A 15085-nucleotide genomic window follows, 5' to 3' on the forward strand; every position below is an offset into this window, starting at 1 on the left:
TGTTTTTTGTGAACAATTTAAAGTTGTCGCAAGCTCTTGTTGGGTAATTTGAGGATTTTGCACCAAAAGAGCTTGAAGAGCTTCTTGATCAAAATTGGACACATGGCCTCAACCACTCTTGTCATCTAACGAAAAATTTCCCTCGTGAAATTTCTCAAACCAACGCTGGCATTTTCTGGCGCTAACTGCATCTTGACCAAGAGCACTACAGATGTTTTTTGCAGCCTCACTTGCTTTTCTTCCTAATTGGAACTCGTAAAGCATGCAGTGCCAAATATGCTCTTCATCCGCCATCTTCTTAGCCCTAGTTTTGCAACAAAAACCAAACCAAACACAAACTTTTTCAAGCAAAACATGTTAATTGCACTTCACACGTTCTGAAGATACCACGTGTTTGAAGGTTATGTCAATACAAGTCAACGCCAAGCAAGATTTTAAACAAATGTTTAAAAACGACATTAATTATTACTAGACCCGATAAATGCTGCTGTTTACTTTACAGGGTTGATTACATGTGTTTATGACTGTGATGTTGGGTTTTAATGCACATAAAATAATGCACTATTTGTTTCAGAATCTTTTTTTCTTCATTTCCCTTCTCTAAAAACTGGTGCGTCTTATGGTCCGAAAAATACGGTAATTCTTACAATATCCTGCTGTACATAATTACTAATAATGAATTACAGTGTTTGCTGACTGATTACAATAATTGTGTTGCATTCATTTCCCTTAGGCACATATTTCTCTCCAATACTATTATAGTAGCAAATATTTTAGAAGCCAATTGCCACGTCATTAGTCTCGGACTGACTTGTTTGGTGTGCACAAAAGGAAATATTTTGCTTTCAGGGAACAAGAAAAGTAGGTTTATTTGCATTACATTTACTAGTTTGTGCAGTTATTCAGTGTTATTAAAATGTACTATTATATGTTGACGACTACTCATTTATTTCAGGCCTTTGTATTCAGCATCTCTATTGAAATAAATCTACGTTTTTAAGAAAATTGAACCTTTTTTTTTTTTGCGTCCCACAGAAATTTAAACCTTATTTGGCCTGTGATAGCTGAGTTTGACATGCTTGGTGTGGAGGGTTTATAGTTGACTTGGGATAAGGTGGGACCTGCCTAACCAGCAGGAGAAACTGGATCATGGTGACCAGCAGGTGCCAGGAAGAGGCCCAGGCTCGGGGCTGCCAGGCAGTGATCCGGTAGGGCTGTCTGCTCAGCTCCATCCCAGCCACTAGGGCCTGATGCTCTGCCATCCCTGAGCCACTTACACACGGATGACATGCCAAGCAGGTTAACTGGGGCTATGGTCCGCCGGTAAAGGGAGCAGCAAAGCACCTTCTCAATGACATTTAAGGTCAACACTGTCTACCCCGTCCTTTTCTTCACCTTCATCAAGTTAAGTCTGGGTAAGGAAACATTATTAATTAAAAAAAACCAAAAAAACAAAACACCCAGCATCTGTAAAAGTAAAAAATGGCTTTAAAAAAAGGAGGGGAGCCTTTACTTTTGTAAGCCGTTGTAAGCCTTCATCCTCCTGTCACGTGAAGACACAGCGGGGAGGAGCCGTCTAGTGGCCAGGAAGTGGCCCTCTGGGAACTAGACCAGGCGGCACCCTGACCTGACTGCCAGCTCTAGAACCTCAAGGAATAAACTTGCTCAGTGCACCCTTCTGTGCTATTTCGTGTGGCAGCCCAAGCTGATAGTCACTGATGCTCTTCCCTCTAGTCTAGAAAAGCAGCTCATGAAAGCAGTTCCTTGGGAGAAGCTCTACTTAGTAACCAGGACTTGGCCTCATGTGTGAAATCACCAGTGGGTTTACATCCCGGCTTGGCCCTAAAGCTGTGGCTCCCAATGGGGCCTGCACATTAGCAGTCCCAAAAGGCAGAACTCCAGATGTCTCAGCTACCTCCCTGTCTCTGGGGTGAGGGCCAGACTTCACTGGCTTTTCCAGCTCCCCAGCTGACTCCAATGTGCACCCTAAAGCTAACCGGTACAATATGGGGCTCAGGGTTCCCCACCAAAAGGAAAGGTGCCAAGCCCTCACTGGTGCTGCAGAGCTGACTGGCCTGCTTTGTGGGGACCAATGGTATGAGGTCGAGTGGGACAGAGGCGATGAATCATTTCAACAAACCACGCCAAAAGAACAGCATCAAGCTCACAAAAGTACTTTTTATTTGAGCAAGAAGTCTGGCTGAAAGGATTCAAATTCCAAGCAACCAAAATCCCATTGTTAGTGGCACTAATTTTCACTTTGTAGATTCAACTTAGTCAGGAAATAGTATCGAGGTTGCATCTTCCCCAGACAAGAAGGGCAAAGAAAACAGGAAGTTTCCAATCTACTGAGACTGCTCATTGGCCCCAACGACAGGCCACACTATACTGCATACTCGAAGAACAAGGCAGGAAGAACGAGGCAGGAGACGGTGGCAGGTGACCTGGGGAAGAGCAGGCACCCACAGCTTCAAAACTCGGCATGGAAGGGGTAATTCTGGTGGGAGGCACAGCTGTCAAGAGAAAGAGGGACACATTAGCATTTTAAGAGATTTCAGCCAGAATAAATTACAGGAAGTCAGAAATGCTGAGTGTCCCATTACAGGCAGAACTAAAGGCCTGAGAGGAGCAAGTCGGCTGAGCTGCAGGCCATGGGTCTGCACTGGGGCGGCCACCCACCCTCACCCTCTGCCGCGGACTCTCGTGAATGACGGACAGAACCCTCCCAGGGCCCAGCACCAGGCCTGGGGTGTTCAGGGCAGCAGGACGCAATTCCTGCTTCTTCCTAATTCCATCCGACAGGCAGGAGAGCATCTTGTCTCAGACATTAACAGGGTGATGACAATGTGAGAGATGTGCTTGGAGTACAGGGAGTCAGGAATGCTCCATCCCTCAGGAGCCTCCTGGGACAGTGGGAGCTGCATGAGCCCAGCGAGCAGTTGAGGATTCGATAAAAGGAACTGGGGAGGGAGGCAGGGCATCGACCTGGGGATGGAGAGCTGCAGCATGTTTGCCAGTCCAGTCCCATCCGGCCGGGCCAAAGACTTGTGTTGGGAACACAACAGCAATAGAGTTGGAAAGATTGGCTGGGCAGAGCCTGAAAGGCCCAGGGTGAATCCACATGGGGCATATAACTCTTACTTAAATCCTCAGAACCATTCAAAGGTCCCTGTGATCTGCCTTTCATTGTATCCCATCAAACCTGAGGTATAAAAGCCGCCATTAGCAGCAGAGGCGAAGTATGTCCATAATCACCAGAGGTAACATGTAGTGTTAGAAAGAGCTCCCTGGGTGCCCTGGGCATGTTGGGGACAGCCTCTCCCACCCCATTCAGACCCCAAACATCCCCACGGACCATTAGTAGCCCAGGGACTAATCTGATAGTGGAGTCTAGAACAGAGAGCGGAGGAAGCCTAAGTGTAAAGGAAACAGATAGAAAACCATTGTGGCCTATTGACCCCGAGAGCATCCATTTGGAATGGATGGCGGGGACGTTCTGAAAGCAGACAGGTGTAAACTGGTGAAAGGTTCACTCCTTCCCCCCTACCGAATGTTTCCAGCGGCACTAGATCCAAAGGTGGTTTAAATGTCTAAAGGTTCAACAGCATTCACTCACACAGCGACATCAGAAAGGGCCCTGGTTGGGAGCTGCCAGTGGTAACCTCTGGGGCCTGTTCTGAGTCTGAGGCCAGGGTGTGACAGCCAGCGTGTTCACACTGGACAGGAGAGTTATCCACCAAGATGCACACCAGGGGACATCTGCCCAGAGCGGCAAAAGCCACCAGGGGGCAGACCCTGCACTGGACAGCTAGCCACCCACCTGGCTCGGGGAATGTTCAATTTCGGGTAAGAGAGTAACTAACTAATAAGGAGACAAAAGGAACCGGCAGAGTTCAGACAGTGAGAGTGAGAACAGTGAGAGGCTCTTAGATGCCCATGGAAATGGGATGGTTCTTCTTAAAAGCAGAAAACAAGTTCTAACGTTAGTTATTGTACGGGCAGGAGAAGGAAATGAACAGCTTCCCTTGTCACCTCCCTCAGAGTCCAAAGGACAAATCAGGGAATACAAGGACCCGGATGTGTGGCTGGAGGCCAGGCAGAGGACCCAGGGACCATCTCAGAGCCAAGTGGCCCATCCGTGCTGGGATGATCTTGGGCCCGAGCACCGAGGTCTTCCCACTACACCCTTTATTGGCGTCATTCTCAGGTAGGGCTGCAGGCAAATTCTTCCACAAAGGTGGGCAGGGCCGCCTGGGCCCTCTGGGTGTCACTGGCAGTCAGAGTTGGAAATGAAAAGCCAGAACATGCGGTTACTGCGGTCAGGCTACAGTGCACCTGGGCCGGGACGAGAAGACACTACAGCAGACACCCGGCCCCTTCCCGGGCCGACACTGGGCGAACGTTTCCAGCGGCACATGCGTGAGGACGCCAGGAAACGTGCCAAATGAGGCCGTGATGGTGACACAGGACGTGGACGCTTCGGCTGCCGGGAGCTACACTTCCGCTCTGCAGTCTGGTCTGCCCCGGACCCACTCACCTCACCAAGGCACAGACCCTCCAGTTCCTATTGTAGCTCAGTAAGGTGGTCATATCCTCGCTGCTCAGCTCAAAGTCAAAGACCTAGGAGAGAAACAGCCAGTAAGCTCTGCAAGGAAAGCTCAACCCCAAGACCGCAGCAGGGCTGAGCGGTGAGGGGAGACGGAGGCTGAACTCGGAGAAAGTTGACTGTTGGGCTATTCAGAGAAGGCATACGGCTCGGCTGGGAGTTCATGAAACAGAATCGGCCCTTCCCTTCAAGGGCCTCCACTGAGTTCATTTCAAGACCCTCCCTGGCATTTCTGCTGTGCTCAGCACCGGGGAGGACCATGATGGGAAGATGTGACTGCCTCATTTACAAAGGACACACAATGGCTAGCTGTAAGAGCAGGAGGAATTCACCGCACCCGGTACGAGGGGCACTGCACACAGCGCTGGGGGGGTGGGGGGGGGTGGGGGGGGAACCGGGAGCCCGCTGTGGTCAGAGGGCCTGGGGCAGGCCTGCGAGGCCACGTCAGGTCTGACAGAGAGCAAGAGGTGCGCCCAGAGAACCGTCTGCACAGAGACCACGGTCCGCGGGGAGCCGTGGCCAGCACGGAGGCCAGCGGGCAGGCCCTGAGCAGCACCGGGGAGACTGGGAGGGCCGGGCACAGGCCAGGAGGCCCTCCGTGTTGGATGATCACAGAACGTGCGAGAAGTCTGCTGCAGACTCTGTGAATACAACTGTGTAAATGTGCAAGGACTACACACAAATAAAATGTTAGCACCATGAGATCTGTCAGTTCAAAATATTCCTTTTCTAACACCTTGAAAATATGAAATATTATACAAGGCAAAGCATCCAATCTCCAATAGTCAAAACATCTGAAGTGAGAAATGCTCTCCTACAACACAACAAGCACCCTCCCCTCCCCAGGCCTCGCCCCGTCTCCCAGTGACCTATGGCCCACGCCCCGGCCACAGCTTGTGGCCAGTGAACAGGCAAAGCCAGCTGCTTCCAGGGGGAACAGCTGCTGGAAACCAAAGTTCAGATGAGGCCGCATGGCCCTAGTGGAGCTGCTCTGCTCAGCAAGCTCAGAGGCCCAGCGCATCAGGCCCCGCCAGAGCAGGCGTCACCCCAGACCCAGCACCAGTGTGAGAGGCAGGGAGGGGTGACGCCAGGCTGATCTGCTCTGGGGGTGTTCCCAGGACCCACAGAGACCACTTCCTGGTACCCTAGTGCCAGCCATGCTGCTCAGCCCACTGTGAGATGGGGTCTCGGCATAGAATGGGCAGAGAGGTGGGAAGGACTGGCAGAGGGGACAGGACTGGCAGAGGGGGTACAGAACTGGCAGAGGGGGAAGGACTGGCAGAGGGGGTAGAGAACTGGCAGAGGGGGAAGGACTGGCAGAGGGAGTGTAGGACTAGCCTGTAGGCTCCTTGCAGACCAGGGACTCACCCTGAGCACAGGAACGTCTTTGAGCGTTTACTTGGGTACCAAGCATTGTGTATAAAGCCCCTAATGTATCTTATTAAATCCTTACGAGAGCTCTTGAAATAGGTATTACTTTACAGATGGGGAAACTGAGGCAACTAATGAAGCTGTGATGCAACTCCAGTGTCACTCACAAACATGTCTCAGGGCAACATGGAGTCACTGAGCTTCAGCACAGGAGTGTGCATGTGCAGGGGGTAAACTGAGGCACGGGGCCCACCCCAAAGCGGTGCCTCCACCCAGAAGGAGCCACTGTCCAAGGTGTGTTCACTGCAGCTTAGTGAGGCTGGCTCCGACCGAGACCCGCCAGAGGGCGGGGTCCCATCCACCCTCCAGGGACAGGCCGAGACCCAGTGAAGAGTCCTCCCCGTCTCCATGAGGAAAACCAGGGACCAGCCAGGCCTTACCTGAAAGTTCTCGGTGATGCGCTCAGGGGTCACAGACTTGGGGATCACGATCAAATTCCTCTGGAGGGGGAACCGGATCAGAACCTGCGAACAGATGTGCCGAGTGTGTACGGATGCTCACCCAGAACTCTGTCTGTCATTATCTCTCTTAACCTTATGCATCCATACCCGGAAGGGGCCATCCCAGAACTTCGAGTGATAAGCCAAGGCACAGACGCTGGGCTAACCCAGCAGCAAGGAGGGTGGCCCTCAAGATCTGGCCCTGGCCCAGCTCTCAGCCACCACACCTCACACTTGTCTCCCAGGCCTCCCACCCGCAGGAGACTGACAGCTCACGGGCCAGGAGCTGCTGCTCCCCCGGGGAGGAGACAGATTCCCACGCAGCTGTAACAAGCTGCTCTAGGAGGGCAGACGCACTGCACTGGCAGTGGCAGCTGCTGGCCCCCGCGGCAGCCTGGGGAGGTACCGAGCGGGCAGACACCGTTATTCCCAGACCACACACACCTTCTAACTCGCAGTCGGTCCCTGTCTACCACACACTCCACAATTCCAAGCCACACTTCCAGGATGGCTTGACGGGCAGGCCACCTCCCCTCTGGCCCACGGGGCCACCCTAAATGCAGTCCCGAGGGCCTGGCTACGGCCGTACCTGGGCTGTGGTTTTATTGTACTTCTTAGCTATGGCTTTGATCCTGGGGTCCTCCAGCAGGGAAGGGTCCTCGGGTTTGGCCCTGGAGACAGAAAGGTGCCTCATGTGAGCAACCGTCAGTGCCGTCACTCAAGGCAGCCGCCATCCCAACCCTGACTCCCGTCAGCCTCGGAGGGCGGCCCGCCAGTGCCCTCCCGATTCAAAGCTTAGTTACAACTCCCAACCCTCTGGAAAGAGAGCAGGCCTCTGGCCACTCGAAAGGCCAACCAGAAACCCAGCAAAGGCTCCTGGGAAGGTCTGCACATCAGCCCGAGCCGTTTTCCGTGGCGCTGAATGTTTCTCTTTAGCCATTTCCAGTGTTCACCAACGGACAGGAAAACACGGCCCCACGGGGACTCACCAGGGCCTGTCGGGAGAGCCGAGGGGACTGTAGGCTGTCACCACGATGCCTTTGGACTGGCAATAACTGATCAGCTTCTCCTGAGTGAGGTACGGGTGGCACTCGATCTGCAAGTGCAAGCAGGAGGCAGATGCAGGCCTGGGCCCTGGCGAGGGCACACTCAGGAAGGTACCCATGCCAAGTCCCACCTCATCCGATAGGAAGTTGTGTAACCAACATCCTATCTCCCAGATAAGCCGCAACCACGGCTACGCTTCCCAGCGAGTGTCCTCGACACTAACAGCACTAACCTTGTTCCTGGCGTGCCCTGACGTGGCCGTGGCCCTAGGGTCTCTCTGGCTTTGGCCACTTATCAGCTGTGACAGGTCTGCGGACCTCAGTGTCCCAGGCTGCTCATCTGTGAGGCCTGGAGCCATCACAGCCAGGCTCAACCCTTCTCTCTACAAGTTTCACCCCCCATGTGCCATGTCATTCTGAATCGTCAGTGAGGACTGTGCCAGTGCCCGGGAGCTTGCCTCCCGGCCGCTCCCTGGTGACATGAACAGCAGTGACCGCCAGAATCAGAGGGCACCGAGCATCCGTGCCCACCAGCTCCCTGCTGGATGCTGACCTGGTTCACCACCGGCTTATGCTTTAAGCCAGGTTTGTTTAAGAGCTTCTCGATCTGGAGATGGTTGAAGTTGGAGATCCCAATGGACTTTACCAGCCCCTCGTCCACCAGCTCTTCCATGGCCTAAAGACAAAAGAGGGGCTGCTTGCTCCTGACACACACCCCGAAGGACAGGGTCAGAGGCATCTTTTACACCAGCCCAGCCCTTACTACCCAGTGCCAGTCAGACCTTGGAGAAGCCAAGAGACAGCAGGACCGGAGCCAGGCTGGCTTTAATGAGGCAGAAGAGCAAAACCAGAGGCGGAAGTGGCATAACTCACACCTGTCCACTCACAAGGACAGCGGGAAGCCAGCTCTGGCAAAGAAAGTCAAACAGGGACAAACAGCCTTACCTCCCACGTGTCCACAAAATCCGTGTCAGAGGGAATCACGTTGCCCTTCGAATCCAACGGGAAAAATTCGCTCCCGGGCTGTCATGACAATCAAACACACACAGTCAGTAACAGCCCTTCATTGACGTGCAGTTACACCTTCGAAAGCAAAGTTCTAAATATGTTCTACACTGCGGGAGCTGGCCACATTTTTAAAAGACAGTCAAGGGCAAATCTGCCCGTGTGAGAAAGAAATAGGCAGATGACTCTTGAAGCTCCCTACAGTTAAGATCAAATGGGCCGGAGCGGACAGTTAGATGGAAATGGGTCACTCTTGGTCAGGGAAAGGAGCCCCGCCATGGACTAGAGTGTGTGGGTGGAGGGATGACTCAGACCAGAACTCGCAGGGACCACGTGCTGGCTGGATCACCAGACTAAAGGACCGTCGCCTCGCCTAGCCTCGGTGGCTTATCAAGAAACAAACAATGAAAGTCAGGCCTGGATACCTCCAGTGCAATGAAAGAGAGCTATAGGGTAAACTCCACACTTTCTATCTGGCTGACAGAGCGGAAAACTGAGCCTGCAGCTGGATTGCACAAAGGGCATAATAACACTAGACTCCTTCTGTGCAGAATTAGAGTGCTGATACATAGTCACCAAGCCTCCACAGGATGTGGCATGTGTGTGGAATGTAGGAATATGCACACGTACACAGGTGCGGAGTATGAACGTATACGTGCACGCGTGCCTCTTGGCAGGGCGGGGATAGCGGGTAACATCTGGGCTGGGTGCAGGAATGTCCTGAGTCATGTTGGTTGTTACAAGGTTGTAAACCGCACAATCACCCACCAACCGGGGCAGGACTTCTGAGTCTCTGGGGTTTGGATGCAGAGGCCGTGGGTGGGGCCCAAGACTGGTTTCTAACATGCTCCCAGGTGATGTTGCTGCTGCCGGCCTGAGGACTGCCCTGGAGCAGTCACCACACACAGAGTGCGTCCACTCACCTGCTAATAAGGAGGCCCCTGCCTGCACGGGCTACCCCTGAGCCGTGCCCTCACCTTGAAACTGACGGGCCAGTGGATAAGGTAGAGGTCCAGGTAGTCCAGCTTCAGGTCGCTGAGCGTCTTCTGGCAGGCTCCTTTCACCAGGTTCTTGTCATGGTACGTGGACCACAGCTGAAGCCAGCGAGAGAACACATCCTATCACTCCACGCAGGAAGCGGCTTCCTGGCTGGAGCCGGACGGCTTGAAGCCAGATGATTCGCTCTCCTCTCACCATAACCCACCCACGTCACCGTGATGCTACACACTGTGGCAGAGGAGACTCCACTTCACAGTGTGGGTGCTAACTTTCCAAAGGAAGGCAGGATACCTCCAAAGGGACCAAACTCAAGGCATGAAATAGAATGGACAGCTGGGCACCAGCCCTGGCCCGACACGTGAGTCTCAGGGCTATGTTCCTATAAGGCCCGTCTTCAGAGCCAGCTTCACCTCCAGGCGGTGGCCAGCAGTAGAGATCTAGTTTGTAGATGGGAACCAAGTCCTGCCTTAAAGATAAGTCCCTGGAAAGAAAGCACCAACCACGACCTCAGCCTCATTGGCAAGGGGCCTTAACCAACGGGTCCAGTGGAAATAACTTCCAATAGGCAGCCATGGACGGGCAAGCTCGGGAGCCCGCTATGGCCTCGAGTCTACACATTCTCCCTGAAAGACCTGTGTGCCCGGGGATATAACTGGAGCTGCAGTAAGAGGCCCCAGAGTACAGCCTTGGCTCCTAAGCTGATGCCACCAACGGATAAGATGAACGAGACCCGTATCCCCCGGCTCCCAGGAGCAGCACCTTGCTGACGATGAAGAGGTCCTCACGCTTCACCACCTGCTCCTTGATCTTCTCCTGGATGGCCACGCCCACCTCGTTCTCGTTCTGGTACACGTGGGCACAGTCAATGTGGCGGTACCCAACGTCAATCGCCACCTTCACAGCCTCCGTCACTCTGCCCGGAGAGGACTGGAAGGAAACGGAAAGCATGGAGTTAAAATACACAATGAAACAGAAGACAGTTTGCGCACAACCAGGGAGGACAGTGTGAGCCTCCCGCTCCTCACAGAAGCGCCTGTTCCTGTAAGGCCGGCACTGAACCTTTTGCTCTCAGACAGACCTGAAATGCCAGATGGCTTCATTTTAGGATAATGCAACAGCAGCATCGATCACCTTAAAGAGATGTGCACAGACGTTCGCTCCTTGTTTCTTCACATCAGTTGATTTACAAACCACTGTATAAAAAGACCCCCACTGTCTGGATCTCCGAGGTTCCCATGACCATAAAGGATACCATTTCCTTTGAATAGCTCAAAGTATTACAAAAAAACACTGCTCTAAATGTTTCTCCAATTCCCATTGGGTTTCAGAGTTCAGTAAATCCTGTGCTTCACTTTCTCTTTTTGGTGCCTGAATTCAGATACTGGCAATCCCTTGCTTGGAAGCAGTTCTGGGAGACGCTCATAGAGTCAAGAATATTACTGATACAAAGGCCTGGGCATCAATTCTCACGCTGTCTGAATCTCGGAACATCACCATATGGTTTGTGGTCACAGCTACGAAGAAGCTGTCTGCGCCCAAACCAGCTGAGTGACCAGGACAGGTGTGGGGAGCCTGGCTGTTGAGGAGGAAGAGAAGTGCCTGCATAGCCATTAAGCTTCACCCAGATCGACTGTGTAGATTAGGGGTGTCGAACTCAATCAGAGAAGGGGCCAAAATCTAAAATCCAGCCTAAATTGCGGGCCGAATGGTTTACTGAACAGTCATAAACTGTCATTGTGATGGAAACGCAGCGGAGTGCAGTGATGACAGCGCGGTGCGGGCCACATTGCAAGGCCTGGCGGGACGGATTTGGCCCGCGGGCCTTGTGTTTGACACATGTGGTGTAGATACTTGCTCCATCTCCTGCTCAGACCAAAGAGGTGGAAAATAAGCAGTGCACAGACTGTTGAAAGAATCGAGGGCATTCCTCTGAGACTGGGGTAGAAAAGAATGAAAGGGAAACTCCCTGGGACCGGCACAGCTGCAGACATCTGCTGCTTTATCAGCTGTTGTGAACAGGCGAGGGGGGGAATATGGAGCCAAGAGAATAGAGCGTGACCTGAGCCTGCTAGCACCCTGAGCTTGCTATCCACCATGGAGGGAGCAGGGAGGCGGCTGGCACCACCCTCCGGTGTTAGATCAAAGAACACCTTCAGACCTGACAACCTCCTCTTTCCTTGGAGGACGTAAGCAGCTGCACCTGCAGCCCTGCCCAACCTCCATGGCTCAAGGAACAGAGCAGAGCAGTAGACCGTAACTGCCTCAGCTTCTCTCTGTGGCATCCTGGGCACAGCTGATGCTGATGTGAGAAGTGGCAGCAAAGCACACCCCTTCCCAAGAGGGAGGACAAGTGAGGGACCCAGGTGGGGGAAACTGCCCAGCATGCATTTAAGTTTCTTCAGGCGTAATGGAACCCGGATTTTCTCTGCAGAGCCCTGTCATGTGCCAGCCCAGCACCGTGTAGCCCCAACCCTGGACAGAGGGGTGGGCACCTCTCTCAAGCCTGGCCTAGTCACACACAGTGACTGGTACAGGGGCAGAGACACGACCACCCGAGCCAGGCCCATGAGAGCCAATCTTTGGCCTTCAGTTGGCACCAACAGGACAACATTTCGTCCTTCGGGGGTCACTGTGCTGGGAGGATCGGAGCCAGGAGCTGCTGGAGGACAGAGGGATTGACGGACAGATGAGGGTTACGTTTTTTAGGCTTGGATCTGGTTCACCTGAGGTCATTTTGTAGGTCAAGAAAGCATATTTTCACACCCTTTCCGAGAGAATAATCTGCAACAGATGGCATTTAACTCAGTGTCACGGTCATAATTCAGTTACACCCTTGGGGCCACCACTGGTTTTTTTGAAGGAAACACAGTGATTACTAATATTCTGATGACTTTAGCCAACAAACATGGCCTGTGTGAGGCAAGTCTAGGACACCCCCTTCCCCCGCCCCCTTCTTACCCGCCTTATATTTACTAATTTATAGGGTTGTCCACGCCACCGCAGGGGTGCAACTCAGTCCTGTCTTTTCTTCCCTTGTCTGTGTGTCAACATCCAAGGCCCGCGCCCACAGTCAAAGTCCGTGGGAAAACCCGGGCCATAGCCGTGGAAAGTAACGTGTAATACCTGAAGCTACCTCCTGAGCGGCTTAAAAAGATTGGGTTTTGCCCCATAATACCACGTTCCGTACCCCCTAATTTTCAGATAAATCTGGCTCTCCACTCTATTCCTAACCATGTCTTCCTTCGGGGCGCTGGGAGGGAAGAGATTTCGGTGGTGATCAGGTTTGGGGGGGGGGGGGGGGGAGAGAGCGTTTCCACACTGATGCTAACAGGTTTCCTGGGCGGTACCCACCCGCGCCCCGATTCCCCGCGGCGTTCCCGGGGGACCCCCCCCCCCCCCAAAGCCAGGCGGGGCTGGAGGGGCTCAGCGCTGCGCGTCTGGGGAGGAGGACACGGATGCGCCCTGGGCAAACCCGCGCCCCCTAATTTAATTATCCGCGGTCTCCGGGCGCAATTACTTACTCCGAGATGATTATTCCAGAGAGAAAAAAAGGAAACGATTCAGAGGCCAAACTATTTATAAGACAGACAAGGAGGCGGCGCAACCGGTGCCCTTCGCAGCGGAACACCCCATCTCCTTCGGATCCGCCTCCCGCGGTCCATCCCCGCGGCCGGGCGGCGGGGGCTCCGGGATGCACCCCTTTTCCTTCGTCCTTTTTTAGGGACCTTTCCAGCTGGGATCGGACTCCCAGCGCGGACCGGGGGCCAATCCCATCTGGTGGGCACAGAGGCGGCCTCACGCGAGCCCCCGGCCCGACCCAGGAGCCAGCGGCCAGCCCACCGCGGGGCCCGCGGGGCGACCGGGAGGCCAGGCGTCCACTGCGGGGCGGCTGGGTGTCCCTCCCGCCCCCTTTCGCCCAGGCTGCGCGGAACCCCCCAAAAAGTCGGACAAGAGCTGAAGGACGCGCCCCCTCCGCCCCTACCTTCCAGGTGCCCAGCCCCACGAAGGGCATCTTGGCGCCGTTGGAGAGCACGATGTGGGTCGCCATGCTGCTGCGCTGCACACTCAGACCAGGCCCGCGGACCGCGACAGCGTGGAGCCGGCGCGCCTTTAAATAACCGGTGCCCCGGGCGGCCGGGGGGGGGCGGGAGGGCTGGCGGTTGGGGAATCTGGTCAGCGGCCGGCTCCGCAGACGCGGCTTCTGATTGGCTGGCCCGCTGAGCTCGTTCCCAGCGCCGCGGAGGCGCCGCTTCCGTCGGGTCCTAGCGGGGCCGAGTTGTGAGTGCTGGGATCCTGGCCTTCCCCCCCTCCTCCCCCCATGTGGCTTGGGAGACCTCGCCCATCCCTGCGGGGTCGGGGAACGCGAATGCTTTAGCAAAAGTAAGAGGCAGCCTGCAAATAAGCAGCCTGGAAAGGAGTGTTTGTTTGTTTGTTTTGTTAATATCCGGAGACTAGGTTTGCCTGTTGTCCAAGCCCAGTATCTTGCTCTTCGAGAAGCTGACAAATGTCGGGCCCATAATTTGTATGAATCATATTAGCCACTTTGCTCTTGGGAAGGTGCCTATAAGAGAAATGCCTTGCAATCTTGTTGCAGAACACTTTCTGGACATTTGGGTTTGCCCAGCCTGTATGTAGGTCTCGGGCTTTCTTGGCACCTTCACCCTCTAGGTGTGAGCTGTGTGTGGGTTCGGTTCAGCCTTCCTCCAAAAGCCAGCATTTCTGCAGGATAGGAAGCCTCCGTGAGCTTGATCCTGAACACACAGAAGCTATTCAGTCTTTAGAAAGTGAGACCTTATCAAAGCAGCAAGTTTCAATCTGGTAATTTAGTAAGACTTGAGAAGTAAGAGTGGGCAGAAAGTCACAAAAGAAAAGTTAGCTTTAATAGGACTTCAAATAGGACTCCACTGACTTTAAATTAGTGGGCGATAAATAATAAATAGGCCAACCCTAATTGGCAGGTAAGACTTCTTTCTATTCTGCCTCAAGAAGAATACATTATTTTCCAAAGATAACCAAAGAAAACTTGCTGGAAGAGCTTTAAAGACAATTTTGGTTTATTCCCAGTGATCGCTGTCCATAATGCTATGCCCTACCCCAAACGAGCTCTTTCTGCTCCATCACCCTCCAACCTTTCCCCTCACCACGCAAGGCTGAGAACTCCATCTGCCTGCTAATGACTCAGGAGCCAGACCTCTACACTCCATTCTGGTGATTTTCCATTCAGTGATTTCTGAAAAGTGCCCCCTAGGAAAATTTTATACACAACGGACCAGCCCAGATATTTTTCCATTTGATTTTTATAAGAACTCATGTTAGTAGGCAAATTCTGTTGCTATTTGTCTCCAAAGAATATAACTTTAGCTTAACCCTAAAGCTAGGAACTTGGTTTGTGGGTAAAAAAAGCAGTAGCCCACCACTCTTCCTTCATAAGATGGTGACATAGAGGCTGCTGTCCAAAGAGCTAGTCTTTTTTGAAAATGATACACCTTGAGTGACTAGGTTGATTGACACCGAGGGGTCATCTGTGAGGGACATGGTCTCAGTATGAGGGGCTTTGA

The 15085-nt window shown here is 53.3% G+C and overlaps 1 protein-coding gene across 1 annotated transcript; it reads right to left on the reverse strand.

The window, feature by feature from the left end:
• Positions 1–2200: 2200 nt before the first annotated feature.
• On the reverse strand, positions 2201–13672 carry AKR1B1 (aldo-keto reductase family 1 member B). The gene is made up of 10 exons (XM_036427423.2): positions 13510–13672; positions 10287–10454; positions 9506–9622; positions 8469–8546; positions 8077–8199; positions 7467–7573; positions 7067–7148; positions 6418–6501; positions 4538–4620; positions 2201–2513 (listed from the first exon to the last, which is right to left on the reverse strand). Exons 1-10 carry the CDS (start codon positions 13573–13575, stop codon positions 2471–2473), a joined length of 951 nt encoding a protein of 316 aa, XP_036283316.1. The 5' UTR covers positions 13576–13672; the 3' UTR covers positions 2201–2470.
• Positions 13673–15085: the final 1413 nt, after the last annotated feature.

Source organism: Pipistrellus kuhlii, unplaced genomic scaffold (assembly GCF_014108245.1).
Source record: "Pipistrellus kuhlii isolate mPipKuh1 unplaced genomic scaffold, mPipKuh1.p scaffold_m20_p_10, whole genome shotgun sequence".
NCBI classification, from domain to species: domain Eukaryota; kingdom Metazoa; phylum Chordata; class Mammalia; order Chiroptera; family Vespertilionidae; genus Pipistrellus; species Pipistrellus kuhlii.